This window comes from Monodon monoceros, unplaced genomic scaffold (genome assembly GCF_005190385.1).
Source record: "Monodon monoceros isolate NGI ecotype Baffin Bay Population unplaced genomic scaffold, NGI_Narwhal_1 Super_Scaffold_19, whole genome shotgun sequence".
In the NCBI taxonomy this organism is placed as follows: Eukaryota; Metazoa; Chordata; class Mammalia; order Artiodactyla; family Monodontidae; genus Monodon; species Monodon monoceros.
In genome coordinates, this window is record NW_021703775.1 from 42282207 (window position 1) to 42304505 (window position 22299).

The 22299-nt window shown below is 37.1% G+C and overlaps 2 protein-coding genes across 2 annotated transcripts in view; one reads left to right on the forward strand and one right to left on the reverse strand.

Annotated features, from left to right (window-relative positions):
• Nucleotides 1–12045, forward strand: part of PPP4R3B (protein phosphatase 4 regulatory subunit 3B) — a 66193-nt gene extending 54148 nt beyond the window's left edge. The window contains exons 15-16 of the mRNA XM_029231482.1: nt 410–612; nt 10383–12045. Of these exons, the coding sequence (XP_029087315.1) occupies nt 410–612; nt 10383–10478 (299 nt within the window). The 3' untranslated portion in view covers nt 10479–12045. The remainder of the gene's footprint in view (nt 1–409; nt 613–10382) is intronic.
• Nucleotides 12046–14070: 2025 nt separating this feature from the next.
• Nucleotides 14071–22299, reverse strand: part of CFAP36 (cilia and flagella associated protein 36) — a 32870-nt gene continuing 24641 nt past the window's right edge. Inside the window, exons 7-10 of the mRNA XM_029231483.1 lie at nt 18276–18378; nt 15069–15208; nt 14732–14881; nt 14071–14243 (exon numbers count right to left, since the gene is read on the reverse strand). Of these exons, the coding sequence (XP_029087316.1) occupies nt 14142–14243; nt 14732–14881; nt 15069–15208; nt 18276–18378 (495 nt within the window). The 3' untranslated portion in view covers nt 14071–14141. The remainder of the gene's footprint in view (nt 14244–14731; nt 14882–15068; nt 15209–18275; nt 18379–22299) is intronic.

Genomic DNA, 22299 nt, shown 5'->3' on the forward strand with positions numbered 1-22299 from the left:
GGTCCTAATCATTTTCTTTAGGCATTTGGAATATTATTGACTTGTGGGAGAGATTATTAGGTTTTCACAATGAGTATGGAAGTGTAGAGTCAGTGAGTGGAAGCTGCAGAGAGACAATGAAAGGAAGAGTCAGACAGCTAGTGAGTCCTTGGAAGAGTCCTAGATATAGCAGTGTGGAATTCTAGCATATGGTGGCTGATCTGTTATATGACTCTGAAGTTTCTTTCTAATCCTGAGATTTCTAAGACTCCAGCTAATAAAGACTTGTCACTGTACACATCATGCTCTACCCTCTTAGCTCTTACAAAAAAGCAAAGGCACTGTTTTATAAGTTTTTAAATTATTGTTCTTTTCAGATGCTTTGACTTAGCAATATTTACTGATATTCAAATTTTTACATTTGCTTTAGCAAAGGAAAGTGAAGACAAGGAAAACCTTCCCAAAAGGACATCTTCTGGTGGCTTCAAATTTACTTTCTCCCACTCCACTAGTGCTGCTAATGGAACAAACAGTACAAACAGTAAATCTGTAGTGGCTCAGACACCACCAGCAAGTTCTAATGGATCCTCTTCCAAAACTACAAACTTGGCTACATCAGTAACAGCCACCAAGGTATGTGAAACTGCTCTACACACAAACTTCGTTTTTTTCGTCTGTAGAATTATTTCATGTTTCCTGAAGAAAATTTGGATAATAAAAATAATCTCAAAGAAGAAAAAAAGTTGCACACATTGTCATCAGAGAACATGACTGCTAACATTTGATTGATTTTTCTTTAGGTATATGGGTTTATCTGACACAATTACAGTCTCTGTATAAGCACAGTTTTGTATCCTGCTTTCATTAATTATGAGAATTTTTCTCTGTTATTAAAACATTATTGAGGACTGTAGAATTTCATTTGATTTAGCTGTATCATAGTATTTGTAAGCATCCCCTCCCCCCACCAATATTTTGGAGCGCATGTTGATTCTGATATTTCACTGACTACTGGCATTGTTGCATTTTAAGTTATTTTCTTGGATAGATGAGTAGAACAATGTTCTCACCCATATTGTCAAATTCCTCTCCAGAAAGGCTATACCAGTTAATGTTACCATAAGCATTGTATGAGTATGCTTGGTTCACTGCAGCTTTGGCACTGTTGTTATAATGATTTTTAATCTTTACCAGTTAGGTAGAGGAGACAGTATATGTCTCGTTCCTAATTGTGTCATTTGTTACTAGTAAGGTTGAACGTTAGCCTTTTGAATTTGGTCTTCTGTTAATTGTTCATAGTCTTGCCTTTTTAAAAATTGGTTTATGTCTTTTTAGTATGAGTGAGTCTTTGGTTAAGAATATTAACCCTTTTGTCATTCACATAGCAAATGTATTTCCCATTGGTTACTTTTTTCATGTAAACAAGTTTAAATTTTATATAAAACTTTTTTCTTTCATTTACATTATTATTATATGTAATATGTCCTTTTCCCCAAAAAGGAGTGGCTTAAAATAAAAAGGCATAAATAAAGGACAACTGTTAGTATAAGGTTAGAAGGACAAGAGAAGGCCATAGTAGAAAACCTAAGTGAAGTGATGCTTCTTGTTTTGAACACAATATAAGTCTGAGTTTATTTATTTTACAAAAATGTAGAATCTTTCTTCAGTATTGTAGCAAGGTGGGCTCTTGACTAAAGATCACAGAAGTAGCATTTTCAATAGGATTCTCCTGTTTGTGAAACACAGTTTATGTTATTGAACAAGAATTTTTAAATTTTCATTTTTTGATAGGACAATTTAGTATAATATTATGACACTATATTAAGAATATTTGCTGTTGAGTTATATTGCTTGGGTTCAAATCTTGGCTGTGCCTCTTTCTCTGTGTTTGACCTTAAGGAAATTATTTAATCTCTCTGGGCCTTATTAGTTTTCTCATTTTAAACAGGGATAAAACAGCACCTCCTTTATAGGTTTGTTGTGAAGGTTTAATTATTTAATAAATGTAAAGAGTTTAGAACACTATTTGGCACATTCTCAATATATACTAGCTTTTCTTTTTTTTTTTTTAATCAAAGTAATATATGCACTTACTTTTAAAAGACAAATAACATTAAAAGTATTGAAAAAAAAAAACAGTCCTCTTTTCTTCTACGCAGCGAAGGCTTGGAACTCTTCTAGCTCTTTCTTCTATTTCTAATTAATATGCTAATACTGCCATATTGTTTTACCACTCTGTACCAGATCCTCACCCTTATTACTCTCTGTATCACAATTTTTGGTTAAAACAATATTTGATAATTTTATAGCTATAATAACATAAATATTTATTCATTAATTTTTTTCCTGCTTTTTTCTCTTTTTTTCCCTGCTTTTTTTCTATACTGTGTTTTTCTTTATAACTTTTCTCTTTTTATAGAGTAAATAACCACTCAGGTTATTTTCTACATAGTCTCCCCCTTGGAGACATCTCTCTTAAAGTCTCCCATCTTGTCCCAGCCTAGATTGGTTCCTCTCCAGACTTGCTGCTCATCTGTTGTCTTAAGGCTGCCTCTGCCATCACACTAATACTTCCTTTTGCCTTGCTTCTTTTCTTATGTTGACTGTTTCCTGGATCTCAGGTCTCTGTTCTCTGTCTTGGTTTTCCATCTCATTTTGTTGGAGCATACCCTCTCTGTTTCCTGGAAAAAGAATTCCATGAGAGATAAAGTTTGAGACCTTTCATGTATGAAGATGTCTTTATTGTATCCTCATACTTGATTGACAATTTAACTGAATGTAGAGCCAAATTAGAAATAATTTTCCTTCAAAAATTTGAAATTATTGCTGCCAAGACATCCAGAGACATTCTTATTCCTGATTGTGTGTGTGTGATTTTATTTGATTCTTCTTGGAAGCATTTGGGGTTTTATCTCTGTATTCTGAAATTTCAGGATGATATACTTTGGGCATTCTCAGCTAAACAGTCATGACCTTTAGTTTTGGGACATTTTATGCTCTTTCACTATAGCTTATTGTTTGGCTATTGGGCCTTATAATTTTCATAATTTTTCTCTCCTATTACTCATTTTTTTGTTCTATTTTCTGGGTTATTTCCCTGAGTTTTCAATTTACTGTCCTTACAGATAATTTTTTATTTATGAACAAGCAAAATCAAGTGCGAACACAAACAAATATTTCACCTTTTTTGACACAGCAGATTGCCGAATACATTTGTTCTACATCTTTTGGGGGAACAGATAGAAAAATAGCAGTTGTTCTTGGAAAACTAATTAATTGCTCAGTCACTCAAGACTATCACAAAAATTTGATACTAAGCAAGATAGGAGCTCACAGAGTAAAGCACTGGTTATATTGGCTCTCAACCTTTTTCAACAAACTGACCACATTTCTAAGTGAAGGCCAGTTCTTTATCACCAATGGCCCTTTAGCCATTTTCACCATCATTGCTTTTCAGGTGTCCAGCAAAGTGATTCAGAGGTAGATAGATTAGATAGATAGATAGATAGATTCTTTTTTTAGATCCTTTTCCATTATAGATTATTACAAGATGTTGAATATAGTTCCCTGTGCTATACAGTAGGTCCTTGTTGGTTATCTGTTTTATATATAGTATTGTGTACATGTTAATCCCAAACTCCTAATTTATCTGTTCCCCCGCCACCCTTTTCCCCTTTGGTAACCATAAGTTTCTTTTCTGTCTGTTAGTCTATTTCTGTTTTGTAAATAAGTTCATTTGTATCCTTTTTTTTTAGATTCCACTTACAAGCAATATCATGATGTTTGTTTTTCTCTTTCTGACTTACTTCACTTAGTGTGATAATCTCTAGGTCCATCCATGTTGCCTCAAGTGGCATTATTTCATTCTTTTTTATGGCTGAGTATTACTCCATTGTGTATATTTATCACGTGTTCTTTATCCAGTCATCTGTCGACGGACAGGTTGCTTCCATGTCCTGGCTATTGTAAATAGAGCTGCAGTGAACATTGCGGTACATGACTCTTTTTGAATTCTGTTTTTCTCAGGGTATATGCCCAGTAGTGGAATTGCTGGGTCATATGGTAGTTCTATTTTTAGTTTTTTAAGGAACATCCATACTGTTCTCCATAGTGGCTGCACCAATTTACATTCCCACCAATACTGTAGGACAGTTCCTTTTTCTCCACATCCTCTCCAGCATTTATTATAATGTAGACTTTCTGATGATGACCATTCTGACCAGTGTCAGATGTTACCTCATTGTAGTTTTGATTTGCATTTCTGTAATAATTAGTGATGTTGAGCATCTTTTCATGTGCCTGTTGGCCTTCTGTATGTCTTCTTTGGAGAAATGTCTGTTTAGATCCTCTGCCCATTTTTTAATTGGGTTTGTTTCTTTGATGTTGAGTTGTTTGAACTGTTTATATATTTTGGATATTAACCCCTTATTGGTCCTATCATTTGCAAATCTTTTTCCCATTCAGTAAGTTGTCTTTTCGTTTTTGCTTTGCAAAAGCTTTTAAGTTTAATTAGGTCCCATTTTTTTATTTTTGCCTTTATTTCCTTTGCTTTAGGAGACTGATCCAAAAAAATATTGCTACAATTTATGTCAAAGATTGTTCTGCCTATGTTTTCCTCTAGGAGTTTTATAGTATCTGGTTTACATTCAGATCTTTAATCCATTTCAAGTTTATTTTTGTATATGGTGTTAGAGAATGTTCTAATTTCATTCTTTTACATATAGCTGTCCAGTTTTCCCAGCACCACTTGTTGAAGAGACTGTCTTTCAATTGTATATTCTTGCCTCCTTTGTCGTAGATTAATTGACAATAAGTGCATGGGTTTATTTCTGGGCTTTGTATCTTGTTCCATTGATCTATATGTGTGTTTTTTGTGCCAGTACCATACTGTTTTGATGACTTAGCTTTGTAGTACAGTCTGAAGTCAAGGAGCCTGATTCCTCCAGCCCCATTCTTCTTTCTCAGGATTGCTTTGACTATTTGGGGTCTTTTGTGTTTCCATACAAATTTTTAAATTTTTTATTCTAGTCCTGTTGGTAATTTGATAGGGAATGCATTGAATTTATAGTTCGCCTTGGGTGGTATGGTCATTTTAACATTGATTCTTTCATGGAAAGAACACGGTATATCTTTCCATCGGTTTGTGTCGTCTTCAGTTTCTTTCATCAGCATCTTATAATTTTCGTCACCATCGTTGATTGCTACAATCGAATTGATTGGTTCTTAAAATTAAATAGATCAGGTGATAATTTGTCTGTTTTCCTTTGGGAGGCATCCTAAAGCTCTAATATATTTTTTAAAAATCACATTCTTTGAAAATTTTATAGTTTTCAAGGTCAGCGAAACAGTAGCTACTAATGAAATTTATTTATTATTTTTGGCTGCATTGGGTCTTTGTTGCTGCACATGGTCTTTCTCTAGTTGTGGTGAGTAGGGGCTAGTCTTCATTGCAGTGCACAGGCTTCTCATTGCAGTGGCTTCTCTTGTTGCGGAGCATGGGCTTCAGTAGTTGCAGCACATGGGCTTCAGTAGTTGCAGCACGTAGGCTCAGTAGTTGCGACTATCACCTTTACTGATGATTAAAAATTTTTAATCATGTTGAAGGAAGATCTATGTATTCTTTTTTTTTTTTTTTTTTTTTTATTTGGCTGTGGCATGCAGGATCTTTTAGTTGCAGCATATGGAACCTTTAGTTGCAGCATGTAGGCTGCAGCAACCTGCAGCATGCAGGATCTGGTTCCCTGACCAAGGATCAAATCCAAGCCGCGTGCATTGAGAGCATGGAGTCTTAACTGCTAGACCACCTGGGAAGTCCCATCTATGTATTCTTTATTTCATTGAGTAGAGCAGGGGTTCCCAACCCCCAGGCCAGTTAGGAACCACGCTGCATAGCAGAAGGTGAGTGGCAGGCGAGCAAGCAAAGCTTCATCTGCCGCTCCCCATCGCTCACATTACCACCTGAACCATCCCTCCCCCCGATCCAAACCATGGAAAAGTTGTCTTCCACAAAACCGGTCCCTAGTGCCAAAAAGTTTGGGGCCCACTGGAGTCAAGGATAATTTTTGAATTCTGTCCCCTTAGATTTGTTAATATGATGAATTATGTTAAGTTTCCTAACTTAAAATTTGTTAATTTGTCAGTTTTAGTTCAGAAAGAGTCATTGTTTCTTCATAGGTTTTTGTTATTGTTACATCATTTGTTTTGATCCCTTCTTTCATAGTAGAAATGTTTCTCAAGTGTCTGGTGATGCTTGGATTTTCTTTCATATTAAAAAGTAAGGTAGTTTGGGATTGACATGTGCACACTGCTATATTTAAAATGGATAACAAGGACCTACGGTATAGCACAGGGAACTCTGCTCAGTTATGTATATGTATAACTGAATCACTTTGCTATACACCTGTTAATCAACATTGTTAGTCAACTATACTCCAATACAAAATAAAAATAAAAACTAAGAAAAAAAAGAAAGCCTTGAGAAGTGCCTCATTGAGGTGCTAATCTATTTATGCAGCAAAAATATAAAATAAATTCATCTGCTAGGCTCACAGCACCAAACTAAAAAAAAAAAAAAAGTAAGGTAGACTTTTCAACAAGACTGCCAAGACAATTCACTGAGGTAAAGAATCATCTTTTCAACATGGTGTTAGGACAACTTGGATATCTGCATTCAAAAGAATGAAGTGGACCCTGCCCCTCACCATGTTACAGAACTTAAAGTAGACAAAAGGTTTAAATATAAGAATTAAAAGGATAAAACACTTAGAAAAAACTACAGGCGTAAATATTCATGTCCTCAAATTAAGCAGTGATTTTTTGTTTGTTTGTTTTTATTCACCGCAAGGCTTGCGGGATCTTAGTTCCCCAGGAATTGAGCCTGCACCCCCTGCAGTGGAAGCACAGAGCCCTAACCACTGGACCACCAGGGAATTCCCCTAGGCAGTGATTTCTTAGGTATAACACAGAAAGCACAAGTGTTACAAAAGAAAAAAATAGATAAATCAGACTTCATCAAAATTAAAAACTTCTTTGCTTCAAAGGACACTATCATACGGTGAAAAGGCAGTCCACAGAATGGGAGAAAATATATATGATAAGGGATGGTATCCAGAATATATAAAGAACTCTCCAGCACAACACAGCAACCTGGTTTTAAAATGGGCATTTAAAAAGATTTCTCCAAAGAAGATATACAAATGGGGCATATAAGCACATGACAAAATGGTCAGCAGCATTAGTCAGGAAAATGCAAATTAGTCAGGAAAATGCAAATCAGAACCACTTCACACCCACTAAAATAGCTATAATAAAACACATGGACAAAAACGTGTGTTAGTGAGAAACTGCAACTCATACATTATTGATGGGAATGTATCAATAAAATGGTGCAAATGCATTAGAATACAGTCTGGCAGTTCCCCAAAAAGTTAAATTCCACTCCTAGGTATATACTCAAGAGAACTGAAAATAATATGTCCACCCTAAAACTTGTACATGAAAATTAATAGCAGCATTATTCATAATAGCCAAAAAGTGGGAACAACCCAAATGTCTATCATCTGACGAGCGGATAAACAAAATGTGATATATCCGTAACGATGAATATTATTTTGCCATAAAAAGGAAGAGGAATGAAGTACTGACACGTGCTACAACATAGATGAACCCGAAAACATTATGCTAAGTGAAATAAGCCCAACACAAAAGGCCACATATTGTATGCTTCCGTTTATAAGAACTGGTCCAAAATAAGCAAATCTTTAGAAACAAAGTAGATTTGTGATTTCCTGGAGCTGGGAAGGAGGGAGGAATGGGAAGTGACTAATGGGTAGAGGTGTTGGGGGGTGGTTGTTGACGAAAACACTCTGGAATTAGTGGTAGCGGTCACACAACTTTGGGAATATACTAAAACCACGGAACTGTACATTGCACAGGGGTGAACTTTACGGTATGTGAATTATGACTCAATTTTTAAAATAAGGCAGTTAAAAACAATGAGAAGGGCCTACTGATGTGGACTTCATATAAAAGACTAGAGCAAATGCCCTGCTCTTTTTAGGGAGTGTTAGTGGTTTGGGGTTTTTTCCCTGTGGAGCCACTTAGCTCTTACAGGCATAGCTAGTCTGCTACACCTGGTGAGTATAAGCTCACCTGCTGGTGTTCTGAGAGCCTGGATGGGAACGAAAGCTTAGAATGGAGGTGGGCGTGTCTCTGCTTGGCATGCAGAATTTACTGTTTCACCCTGGCACCTTTCCCCTGCCCTTTACTGTGCCTGGAGTCCTGAAGTGCAGAGCCTTTCTGTCGCTTTTCCTTTATGGTTGGTGGTGGTAGAGGAGCCGGAATCTCCCCGTGGGGGTAGGCGTGTGGTAGGGGAACGAATTGTAGAGTTGAGGACTCAGTTGCCTGTTTCACTGACTCAACTATTAATCATATTCCCTGCTTTCCCCAGTATTTTGGTGCCCTTACTTCCTAGTCTTTTCTGCGCTTAAGACATGTAAGTTTGCTTCTTATTTCTATATCCCCCTGCAAACCCTTCTTTCTTGACTTCGTTCTCCATTAAAACTGAGTTATTTTGCCTCTGATTTCTTTTTCCAAAAATGTCTTAACAGCTTTCATCTGCTGTTTTCTCCTTTCCTTTTTTGTCTTTGTTGATATATTGTCAGAAACAAAAATTTTTGAAGAGAATATAATGCCTGGGAAAGCAATCTAAATGTCCAACAAGGAATTTAACTTTGGCGGTGTATCCGTACCATGGAATACTAGAGTTTAAAAGAATGAAATAGAACTTTGTGTACTAACACTGAAAGCTGATATTTGTTTAAAAGCAATACATTTATAGTTATATATTAAAAGTCTGGAACCTATCAAATTCCTCACAGTGTGCACCTGTGGATTTATAGTTCCTTTTACTTCCAATATTTCATATTTTGTATTTTTATTCTTTGTATGATAAACATGATTTTTTAAATGTATGAGTTTGTTTATGGTATATATATGTATAGATAATAGAGGTAAAATTGAAAACTAAATTGTGTAGCCGAGTGTCAGAATATTTATTGATCTTATGCCAAAAATTATTTTAAATGTTAACCATTTGGAACTGAAATGTTTGTACATTATGATATATAGGATTAAAAGTAAAACTTTCCTTAATTTGCTGTGTGAATATCAGACTGGTGCCTTTTTATGCTGTAATTATGTCTTCTACTTCCTTTCATCCAACTTGTTTGGCTTAGAAACCAAATAACAAATAATAATGATAACAGTAATAGTAGCTAATAGCAATTACTGAATAGTAACTACATACCAAGCACTGTGCCAAGTGCTTTACGTTTTGTTTTAAATTCAGCCACACTACTTGCTTATCCAGCTTACAATTTGTGTGTTAAGCTGAGAAAGCAGCAGAAAGATTCTCACTTAACTATAAGTTTTATTTGATTCACAGACTTTCTGATAACTGTTTCTAGCTGCTCAGAGCCCTTTGCTGATTAATATCAGTGTTTCAGTTATATTCTGGTAAAGTGTTAATGCCAGATGCCTGGATTCTTTAGGTATGAAGCTACTTAGGTTTGAAATATGACTCATTTCAGTTGTACTTGCTTATCCCCTAGAGGTCTTAAGGGTTTGAACTAGATGCAGTGTTTACAGTAGCTCTCTTAACCTGTAAGGTATGTGTACAGATTTCATGGAATTGGTTCAAATTAATGCAGACCTGAGGACATACTAATTGTCTGGGTAAAGTGTCCAGAGCTTTAATAGGATTTGCAAAGGGGTCCATTACTTATAAAAGGCCAAACACCTGAAATATCTGATCCTTTTCTTCTGGGTAGAGAGAGATAGTCCTAAATTTTTGTCATTAGTTTTTAGGAACCATTTCATGTGTTTATTATCATCAGCCATTTAAAATTATTCTTCAAAAAGCAGAACAAAAAACGATGTGTACTTACTGATGAAATATATACATGAGGAATATATATATATATATACACACACACAGACTAAAAGGCACCTTTTTGTCACTGGCTGGCTATCATCTCGTGTAAGGTTAGAGAAATGAACTAGTTCATCTCCAAGGTCCTTCTAGCTCCAAATGTCATGATTCTTTGTGAGTCCTACTGTTTGGAGATATTTTTCCACAGTGAAATTTTGCTGAGTTGAATTATGAGGTATCATTAAAAATCCCATAAAAAAGTTGAGGGTAACTAAGAATACCACCAGTTGTACTTATTACTAACTGTTCATAATTTCAAGCAGTTCCTTTATCAAATTCAAATATATCTGTTTCAGATATATGTGGTTAGTTAAGAAAAATGATTTCTAATACCTTTAAAAGTGACTACATTTGTACTAATTAGCTTTTTTTTTGTTACATATGTTAATTTTTTTTTTTTATTCTTCAATAGGGAAGTTTGGTTGGTTTAGTGGATTATCCAGATGATGAAGAGGAAGATGAAGAAGAAGAAACATCTCCCAGGAAGAGACCTCGTCTTGGCTCATAAAATATTTACTGGGGACCCTCAACATGTGGTTGTACAAAAATGCTGCAACTGTTCAGTGAGCTGAAAATCTGAATCAGAAAGCTTTCTCACTTGAACTTATAAATATACAAGGAATAGCAAAAGACACTCAGTATATCAGCTAGGAGAGTTCAGCTCTGTAAAAAAAAAAAAAAAAACCAGGCTTCCCAGGAACTTGATCACTTGCTAGTAATTAATGGGTTTGCCTTTCAGGCTGTCAAAAAAAAAGTTAGTAACCAGAACCTGGGAGATAGCTTCTCAGCAAGGGAACTCTCAGGTTTTGGGACGGTTTAGGGGAGGGACAAAGTTGATAAAACAATATTAATGCAGGGTTGCTCCAGGAGGGTTTCTGATTTAGAAACAGTTATAAAACTTCAGTTGCAAACCCAATAACATTACTTGTATAATGGTGCTGGCCATGTTGTTCTTTTAATCAGTTGCCTCTTTTTAAAAGAAATTTTTATGGAAAACAAGTTCAACTATCATAAAAAATGAAGTTAAGCTGTTGGGACCATTTCTTTGAAGAGATAACAGAAATTCAGTCTTACTGGTAGGTAGAGGGAAATACACCCTGTATTACAGCACATGTTGAGTTTTCTACACCAGGAACTTTCAGTGTGTATTTTGATGAAAACAAACAAGCTAGATTCAAAATGGGCAGTTTTGTTAATATAACTTTAAAATCAGCACTTTTAGAAATAACAGATGCCAAGAATCAGTATGGTAGTATTCCAAAATGATTTTCTCTAGAAATGGGAGTGGACTGAACAGAATGTTTTCAACTGCCTACCAGTACAATCTTTTGTGGAAGATACTTTGAAGTCACTTTCTGCTTTGTTAATAAAGTTGTCTCTCTCCAGAGCTGCAGGCAAGTTTTAAAGTGTAATTTGTAAAGACTGACATACAAAGAATAGTGCTGAATTAAGTGGCATTTAACATCTACAGGCCATTTTGATCCAAGAAGTTACTTCAGTGTCAGAGTATGCAGCACATGAAGCTTTTCCAAGAACTAACAAGGGTGTAATATGAAAGCTGCTTTTTTTTAAGAATAAAAGCACATTCCATGTACGTAAATAAATTTAAAATAATAAACTGAGGCAAACAGTTAAGAGGTTTTATTTTTAGAACAGCAAGTTAACTGTAAATATTTTAATGTTAGTTTGCTCATCTATGATCTGACATGCTGAAGTGAGAAAAACATCCCCCAAACTACAATTTAATGCATTGGGAAGAAAAAAACCAAAAAACTAAAAATAGTAATTCCAGCTACAGCCTTCAGATCACCCTTGTAATGTGTTACGGGTCCATTTTTCCTGGAATAGCTTAAACTGAAGCAGTTTCCCCTGTTTTGGAGATTTTGTAGTTAATTTTAATTTTGGCTATTGTTTGGAAGATGGGCTGTCTGTGTAGATACGAAGTATAGTTTTTCCATAAAACAGATGTTTATTTTGTATTAAAAATACCACTGTACTTGTTTTACACCATTTGTATACATGTGGTGATATTAATGCTGACCTGTAAAATTCAGGAATTAAAATGTGACCCTGTAATTCTATGTTTGTTGCTTTTGTTTGGTTTGTTGTAAATATAAGTAAACTCCATTTTGAGATGTGTCCATTTTACAATATCTTTTTAAAGCCAGTAAGTTATCCATAGATATTTATTATAGACCACTGTGTCATACACCAATCTGAATGAAAGAATTCTAAACAAGGGTCAATTGCACATAGAAGGTATGCCTTGGACACATAAAGTCCCAGCACCAAAGCATCACAGCATTGGGCTGTTACCACCTCTTTGATTAAAGGTACATATATTGAAAAAGACCTTCCACCTCATAAAGGCAAGTGAATCAGGATTTAAACCAAGATCAGTAAAGTTACCATATGAATACATTTTCTTTCAAGCAAATTTTATCAAGCCCCTTCACTCTTCTTAGGTCTTATTAAATTTCCTCTTGGACTCTAATAAGCCCAACCCTAAAGCGTTTCCCTATTTACTCTTGACTCTTCCTGATTAATTTTAAGTTCCAGTAGGAAGTATTATCTTTCTATATCTTATGAAGTTTCTTTAATTCTCCTTTCTGAAGAACTGCCACAAGTCTTTTAAATCATTTAAATCATCATAGGAAACTTTTCTTATAGCAGAAATGTGAATGTTTTGTTGAATTACAGGAAAACACTTTTCATGGTACAGATGCCCACCCACAATGATACGAAAACAAGACTTAAAAATAACCCTTGAAAGAATAACTAAAGATTACACATTAGCTGCTGTCTTAAATGTCTACCCTCAGGCAGATCAAGATTTTTATCTTTATCTTCACTCAGTGAAGCAAGCCGGAGCCCACATTTGTATGCCTGAGGTTCTCTTAAAATTATATCTGTAAACATGTATGCAATATAGAAACTATTTTTAATAAAAAGCTACATGAACAGATTTCTGTGTTTTAACCACTAGTTTTTCAACTTGTCCATCTGTGATGAAAATGTGACAAATATAAAGTGATGCTGAGTTTTCCCTGCACGTTGAAAGTTGGAACTAATGTAATTTTGGTATCCCTTTTAAAAAGCTTATAACGATAGATTTAAGGAGATAAAATGGAATTGTAAGTTAAACTCAGGAGTGGCTCGTAACTAGAAAAGAGGGTGCTTATGGGATGACACAACACAGGAAGCTTCTGAAAGGAAGGGTTCTCTCCTACTATTTCTGGTTATTTTTTAGCAAATGGACAACAGAACACTACCCGGGATCACTTCACACACAGAAGACGTACACCCATGGCAGAATTCAGGTCAACAGGCTCAGGCAATTGTTCCTTTATCTGTTTTAATGGTAGCTCTTCTAGGAAGAATAATAGAGTATTTTTAACATCCCCACGTCTATTTTCGACGTCCTGTTTGCGCCTGCCTCGATGTGGGATGCTAAAATCTGTCCACCACCACCCCAGAGAACCACTCTTTTCATTAGATTGATCACCCTATACCTGTTCACCCACAGCTACTCTAACTCACCCAGTAGTTTCCACACAGCAGCCACACATCTTTTTTAAATGAACATTTTCATCATGAACCTTCCCTGCTTTTAAAACTTCAGTGACTTCCAACTGCCACTATAAAATGTTTAAAACCCTCATATTCCCTACAAGCCTTGCAAATCAGCACCCTACCTATCTCCAATTCTGTGTGCTAACCCCCTCCCCTCATTCTGTCTGTATGCTAGCCATATTGACAGCCGCAGGACCCTGTTAATGATAAAACACTGCCCTTTTCCCTTCTAACAAACACTTGGCTCTTCACCTGGCCCCATGAAAGCAGGGACCCTGTCGATCTACTAGGCTACTGTATCCTTAGCATGCAACACAATGCTTAGCACAAACAATGAATGAATGAATGCACCATCAGTTAGCTTTCTATACCTTCTCTCCGTGAGAGAACATTATTCAGAAATTTGTATTAAACTGGTCAGCATAAGTAACTGCCTTCCCTGCCACCCTTTACGTCAAATGTTTAATAAAATAGTAACAATAAGGTTATATTTGCATTTACAAACACAAGTATTTGAAACTAACAGGCTCTGTTTAAGGATTAAATAATTTATTTTTAAGAAATTTTGAACTACTGCTTTGCTAAATTGTTCTTAAAATTACTTATTAATAACTTCTTCTTTAAGTTTCTCTGCAAGCAATCTCCTCTTTAGTAATGTTTGCTTCTCCTCTGCTGTCATTTCTGGTTTCTCTGTCATTTCCTTAAAAAAAAAAAATAAAAGAAAAAAAATTGGCTACAGTAGAATAAGATGGGTTCATTTTCTAAAATTCCTAACATACTGCCTTGAACAAATATTAGAACATTCAGTAAATTTTTTAAAAAAGCCACACATGGACTGAGTTCCCTTAATCTCTTCTTTGTAAAAATCTCTTCTTGGGGAAGCCTTTTAGAGGTGGTGGCTAGGGTACTGATGCTGCTCTATGATAAAATATTTCAAAAGGCTCAGGTAAAACAGACGGCTGACCCTTCAGTGCTCAGAGCAGGGCAAGTAAAGAATCATAAAACTGCTACCATTTCTACTTCACAAAATCCTCCTATCACAACCATCTCACTGCCTAGAAAAGACTTATTATCAGGTGCTACACTAACAAGGAGGTTAATATGAATAGATCTACAAGAGCACATATGTTGATTTTGAGAATCCCACCCGTAGATTTGCAAATTTTCTCATACTAGAGCTAGCCATACCTCTACCTCCCCAGCAGGTTTTCCTTTCTGCTCCGAATTTTGTATGTGCTTAGTCCTCATATCCTTTCTCATGGACATCAACTTATCTCTCTTCTGCTTCAGATAGTGTTCTCGTTGCCGGAGCTCTTCTGTTCCAAGTGTTGACAAATTCTGGGTCAAATAAGAGAAGGAAAAATCAAGTCTGCATAAGTGGCACAGATACCCACTGACTGATTAAATTAGAAGTTTGAGTCGAAGACTGCAACAAAAGCCAAGTGTGTATGGCTGTTTACACTGTTTGTTCACAGTACTTTATCACTTTGCTCATAGTTCTTAAAAAGCAATATTTTTTACTTACTGCTATTGGTCCCTCAATGTTTGCATGTTCAAAGCCAGGAATCTTCAGGTCTTTTTGTGGGAGGGAGGAACTTTCAGGCAACGTTTCCATCTTTCTTGTCAAAGCTTGTACTGACTGATCAGCAGAATGCACTTTAACTTCTGGCAGTAATCAGACAGAGACCAATTAGAATATTATAAGAAATATTGAGTTACTACACTAGGTTCACCAAAATGAGCTAGTGGTAATAATACTTTGGTCTTTCTCATACTCATTCACTCAGCATGCATTGATTCAGTGCCTACATTGTGCTAGGCAGTGGGTGAGAACAATAAATGTGGTCCCTGTCCTCAAGGAGCTTGAACTACAGTTCTTGTGAATAATGACATTTCAACAAATAAATACCAAGCTCCTGCTGTTTGGTACTATAGCTACAAAAATATATAATTCTTGTCTAAAGATTAGAACTGCAGTAAAATGTAATACAAGGTTGCCATACAAGCCGAATAAACAGTGCACTAAAATCCCTTACTAACAATGTAATTGGCTTTCAAACTTTTGCTTGCAGGCAAAAAGTGTAATAAGCTATAATTTTTTGTATTGGAGGAATAAGTGCCAGTAATATCAATAATTTGTACTACATACTGAAGATAACTATAAACCTACTAACATATTTAAAAAATGAAGATTTTAAAGTAAGTAAAACAGGGAGATCAGCTTGGTGCTTTGTGATGACATAGAGGGATGGGATAGGAAGGGTGGGATGGAGACTCAACAGGGAGGGGATATGGGGATATATGTATACATATAGTTGATTCACTTTATTGTACAGCAGAAACTAACACAACCTTATAAAGCAATTATACTCCAATAAAGATGTAAAAAACTACACAAATAAATACAGTAAGTAGAACTTGGAAGCGGATATAACATGAGTACTCAGTACCTTCCAGTTATTTGGTAACTGTGCGAAGAGACAGGATTAACATGCTAATTGCTTTTGAGACATTTTTTATTATAAGATAAGGTGGGGTTTTTTTAAGATAAAACATTTTCACTGTAATACATGGACTATGAAAGACAGCTGGTGAGACAAGCAAAGACATAAAAATAATGCCAAGAACTAAAAGCATCATGGGAGAACATGATATTCATGTCTCTAAATGATTAAAAATCCAGCACGGTAAAACCAGAAATAGAACTTTGCAGGAGCAAGAAACTTGCCCAAGGATCACTGCTTTAGCACAGGGTGAGTGGACTGACTGCAGTGCCAGGGAAGTTAGAAGAAGAAAAAGCTCTTCAGGCTCTTGGACAGAAAGGGAAGTCTCCCTGAAAGAGATGAGGCTGCCGCTAACACTCCAACCAACCTAGACAGGGAGCTAGCTCAGAACTAACTTAAACAGAAATGAAGATGAGCTTCAACAAGTTGGTCAAAATATGCAGACAAAATTAAACATGACATTCATATGATGGTGACTTTAAGCAGTGGTGGGCTTAGCCCCCAAATATGGAACCACAGAGCTGGGGACAAGACAGTAAAATTCTGCGGAGGGGGGAATCCCAGGCACATAAGCATTTATATTCAATTCATGTACTTGGTCTGGACAGTTCCTTGAGTTTGTTGGTTATGAACACCTTTTATATTCTAACTAGAGAGAAAAGTACCTGAAGCCAAAATACTTAACTTCTCTGATTTCTAAGAATGGAGAATCGGAAAGCCAGCTAGCTTAAAGAAAGATCATCTCAACACTGGCAACCCTGCGTCAATCTGAGAACAGATGCTATCCATTTCCAGCAGGAACCAGGGAAAGACATGAGCAAAGGGATAAGCAGGAGGTCAAACACCTTTATGATTCCTCCCACATTAGGCCTTTCTCATGGGCACTTTGTATGCAGTGATTGCCCGTAATATCAGATATACTCATTTTTCTAAAAAAATAGAATAGTTTTTAAAAATTAAAATCATTACTTTTGAAATTATCTGCCAGTTTCTCTACCGCTAATGTGCATAACTGAGTTACAAATGGCTTGAGATTAAGTTTTCTATAATAGTTTCACTTAATAGTCAGATAAGCAAATGTATTCAAATTATGTCAGACACAAGATTAGAACAGTATATGTACTTAGGTCTATATAAAACAAAAAGCTAAGTTTGGGCCAGCAAATTTTAAAAGCACTCAAACAAATCTAAAGCAGGTGCTTTCACAGACATAATTCAAATGAGGTTATTCTACTCAGAACCTGCAGAATATGAAAAAAGGAAAGGAATTATTAGATTTGCTAGGAAGGAAAAAGCCAGATAACTTCATAAACCTGCTTCTGTTTCATATGCCCCATTGTTTTATCAACTAAGCATTTAGATCCTTACAACACTGGATACACAACAAACCTATCTATCTCAATTATAAAACTTCTACAAAGTGTAGAAAAACACAAGATTTGGAGTCAGAAGACCAAGGTAAGTCACAGTTTCACTATTTAAGAGCTCTGATTTTGGACCACATTCAAGTTCCTTGAATTTCTTGTTTTAAAAAAATAAAAGAAAAATAAGGACCATAATATCTACCTCACAGAGTTATGCATTTTTTTAATTGATAAAAGGACATGCACCTAAAAACCATAGAAATCCATAAAAAAAATGAAGTAAATTCATGATCATGATTCAAGTTCTGTTTCAGAATTACCTGTCTTCTTATAAAGGAAATCAGAAAACATATATTGAAAATGATTCACTGCATAGTGAACAAGATCATCCACTAACATTTCCCACAAGGATTCTCATCAATTTTGGTTTCAACAATAGTTTCTGACAACTTCTAGATAAATTGGCTACCTGTTGTTTTCTAATTGTGTTTTAATTCACTAGGAAAATATTATCTTTCCCTGTTCAGCTTCTAACTCTCAAACACCATGTAATTATGGTCAAGGAAGAGAGTACCAAATGTTATGTGAACATACCTTGAATGCTGTAGTCATGGCATAAAGCCTGGGGGCTTCCCCAAGGAATTTTGATCACAGCTCTGGGTTCCAAGCTTCACTTAGAAATTTGGGGGCTATGCCCTCTCTGTCAGCTATCTCCTACAAGCAACCACTTTAGCTAAATTCACAAAGAACATTAAATACCAATGGCCATTTTTTGAGGGTGAAGTATGTATGAGAAAGTAACACACTCTTTACAGTGTTTATGTATTCATATTATTCAGAAATTTCAGTACATTTCAAACTTACCTGAGGGTGGGTGTGCAAAATGTTCACCATCCCCTTGGGAATTATTCATTTTTGCAGTTTCATTGGCATGCATCGGAGGCTCTTCTGTTTTAGCCTCTGATAGCTTCAGGAATCAACAGTATAATTTAAAAAATACTTTAGATTAATTCTGAATAATTCACTACTTAAGGGATTCATACACATTAGTTTAAAAAATTATTGTCTACTGAATGGATAATAAATCAGAGATTCTATTTTTCCAAAGTTTTTAAGATGTTTCCACCATTTTTTATCTTCTACTTTTTGAGGCAGGTAAACATTCTCATTTCCAATCATGCAGTGCTAAGAATAACTAGTTTGGTTAAGACTTTGGATTCAGAAAGAAGTGAGTTCAAACCTAGGCTTCACTCTTACTACTCATGTGACCTTGACCAAGACACCAAGAAATACTCTAAAAGAAATAAAATCACTGATTAATAAGGTGCTTTTTCACTTCAAATAATCTAAAAAATATAATAATAATACCACTACTATGATATGCCTGAAGCAACCACAAACTGGTTTACAAGTATACCTCATTTTATTGCACTTCAATTTATTGTGTTTCACAGACATCCCGTTTTTTTACAAATGGAAGGTTTGTGGCAACTCTGCATCAAGCAAGTCTATCAGTGTCATTTTTCCAACAGCATTGCTCACTTCATGTCTCTGTGTCACATTTTGGTAATTCTTGCAATATTTCAAATTTTCATTATTATATTTGTTATAGTGATCAGGGATCAGTAATCTTTGATGTTACTATTGTAACTGTTTGGGGGCACCACAAACCAAACCCATGTAAGACGGTGAAACTTGATAGATGAAAGTTGTGTGTGCTCTAAACTGCTCCACTGACCACTTGTCCCCTCATTTCTCTCCCTCTCCTCAGACCTCCCTATTCCCTGAGACACAAGAATGTTGAAATTAGGCCAATTAATAAACCTACAGTGACCTCTAAGTGTTCAAGTGAAAGGAAGAATCACGGGTCTCTCACTTTAAATCAAAAGCTAGAAATGATTAAGCTTAGTGAGAAAGGCATGTCGAAAGCTGAGATAGGAGAGACCTTCAAGATGGCAGAAGAGTAAGACATGGAGATCACCTTCCTCCCCACAAATACATCAGAAATACATCTACACGTGGAACAACTGCTACAGAACACTGGCAGAAGACCTCAGACTTCCCAAAAGTCAAGAAATTCCCCATGTACCTGGGTAGGACAAAAGAAAAAAGAAAACACAGAGACAAAAGAATAGGGACGGGACCTGCACCTCTGGGAGGGAGCTGTGAAGGAGGAAAAGTTTCCACACACTAGGAAACCCCTTCACTGGCAGAGATGGGGGGGTGGCAGAGGGGAAGCTTCGGAGCCACAGAGGAGAGCACAGCAACAGGGGTGCAGAGGGCAAAGGAGTGGGGCTGGCTGCATGAACACAGCCTGAAGGGGCTAGTGCGCCACAGCTAGATGGGAGGGAGTCTGGGAAAAAGTCTGGAGCTGCCTAAGAGGCAAGAGACCCTTGTTTCCGGGTACATGAGGAGAGGGAATTCAGAGCACCGCCTGAATGAGCTCCCGAGACGGGCCCAAGCCACGGCTATCAGAGCCGACACCAGAGACAGGCATGAGACGCTAAGGCTGCTGCTACCGCCACCAAGAAGCCTGTGTGTGAGCACAGGTCACTATCCACACCCCACTTCCGGGGAGCCTGTGCAGCCCGCCACTGCCAGGGTCCCGTGATCCAGGGGCAACTTCCCCGGGAGAACGCACAGCGCGCCTCAGGCTGGTGCAACATCACTCCAGCCTCTGCCACCGCAGGCCCGCCCCGCACTCCGTGCCCCTCCCTCCCCCTCCCACCGGCCTGAGTGAGCCACAGCCCCCGAATCAGCTGCTCCTTTAACCCCGTCCTGTCTGAGCAAAGAACAGACGCCCTCAGGCGACCTACACACAGAGGCAGGGCCAAATCCAAAGCTGAACTCCTGCGCTGTGCGAGCAAAGAAGAGAAAGGGAGGGATTCCCTGGTGGCGCAGTGGTTGAGAGTCCGCCTGCCTATGCAGCAGACATGGGTTTGTGCCCTGGTCCGGGAGGATCCCACATGCCGCAGAGCGGCTGGACCCGTGAGCCATGGCCACTGAGCCTGCGCGTCCGGAGCCTGTGCTCCGCAATGGGAGAGGCCACAGCAGTGAGAGGCCTGCGTACCGCAAAAAAAAAAAAAAAAAAAAGAAGAAGAGAAAGGGAAATCTCTCCCATCAGCCTCAGGAGCAGCAGATTAAATCTCCACAATCAACTTGATGTACCCTGCATCTGTGGAGTACCTGAATAGACAACAAATCATCCCAAATTGAGGCAGTGGACTTTGGGAGCAATGATTTTTTTTTTTTTTCCTTTTTTCTTACTCTGAGTGTGTATATGTATGCTTCTGTGTGTGATTGTCTATATAGCTTTGCTTTTACCATTTGTCCTACGGTTCTGTCTGTCCGTTTCTTGGGGGTTTTTTTTAGTATAGTTTTTAGCACTTGTTATCATTGGTGGATTTGTTTTTTGGTTTGGTTGCTCTCTTCTCTCTTTTTATTACTTTTTTTTAATTATTATTTTTTACTTTAATAACTTTATTTTATATTATTTTTTTATTTATTTTTTTCTTTCTTCCTTTCTACCTTTTATTCTGAGCCGTGTGGATGACAGGGTCTTGGCGCTCTGGCCGGGTGTCAGGCCTGTGCCTCTGAGGTGGGAGAGCCGAGTTCAGGACATTGACCCACCAGAGACCTCCCAGCTCCACGTAATATCAATCGGCAAGAGCTCTCCCAGAGATCTCCATCTCAACGCCAAGACCCAGCTCCACTCAACAACCAGCAAGCTACAGTGCTAGACACCCGATGCCAAACAACTAGCAAGACAGGAACACAACCCCACCCATTAGCAGAGAGGCTGCCTAAAATCATAAGGTCACAGACACCCCAAAACACACCACCAGACTCGGTCCTGCCCACCAGAAAGACAAGATCCACTCTCATCCACCAGAACACAGGTACCAGTCCACTCCACCAGGAAGGCTCCACAACCCAATGAACCAACCTTAGCCACTGGGGGCAGACACCAAAAACAATGGTAACAACGAACCTGCGGCCTGCGAAAAGGAGACCCCAAACATGGTAAGTTAAGCAAAATGAGAAGACAGAGAAACACACAGCAGATGAAGGAGTAAGGTAAAAACCCACCAGACCTAACAAATGAAGAGGAAATAGGCAGTCTACCTGAAAAAGAATTCAGAATAATGATAGTAAAGATGATCCAAAATCTTGGAAATAGAATGGAAAAAATACAAGAAACGTTTAACAAGGAACTAGAAGAACTAAAGAGCAAACAAACAGTGATGAGCAACACAATAAATGAAATTAAAAATTCTCTAGAAGGAATCAATAGCAGAATAACTGAGGCAGAAGAATGGATAAGTAACCTGGAAGATAAAATAGTGGAAATAACTACTGCAGAGCAGAATAAAGAAAAAAGAATGAAAAGAATTGAGTACAGTCTCAGAGACTTCTGGGAAAACATTAAATGCACCAACATTCGAAGTATAGGGGTCCCAGAAAAACAAGAGAAAAAGAAAGGGACTGAGAAAATATTTGAAGAGATTATAGTTGAAAACTTCCCTAATATGGGAAAGGAAATAGTTAATCAAGTCCAGGAAGCACAGAGAGTCCCATACAGGATAAATCCAAGGAGAAACACGTCAAGACACATATTAATCAAACTATCAAAAATTAAATACAAAGAAAAAATATTAAAAGTAGCAAGGGAAAAACAACAAATAACATACAAGGGAATTTCCATAAGGTTAACAGCTGATCTTTCAGCAGAAACTCTGCAATCCAGAAGGGAGTGGCAGGACATATTTAAAGTGATGAAAGGGAAAAACCTACAACCAAGATTACTCTACCAAGCACGGATCTCATTCAGATTCGATGGAGAAATTAAAACCTTTACAGACAAGCAAAAGCTAAGAGAATTCAGCAC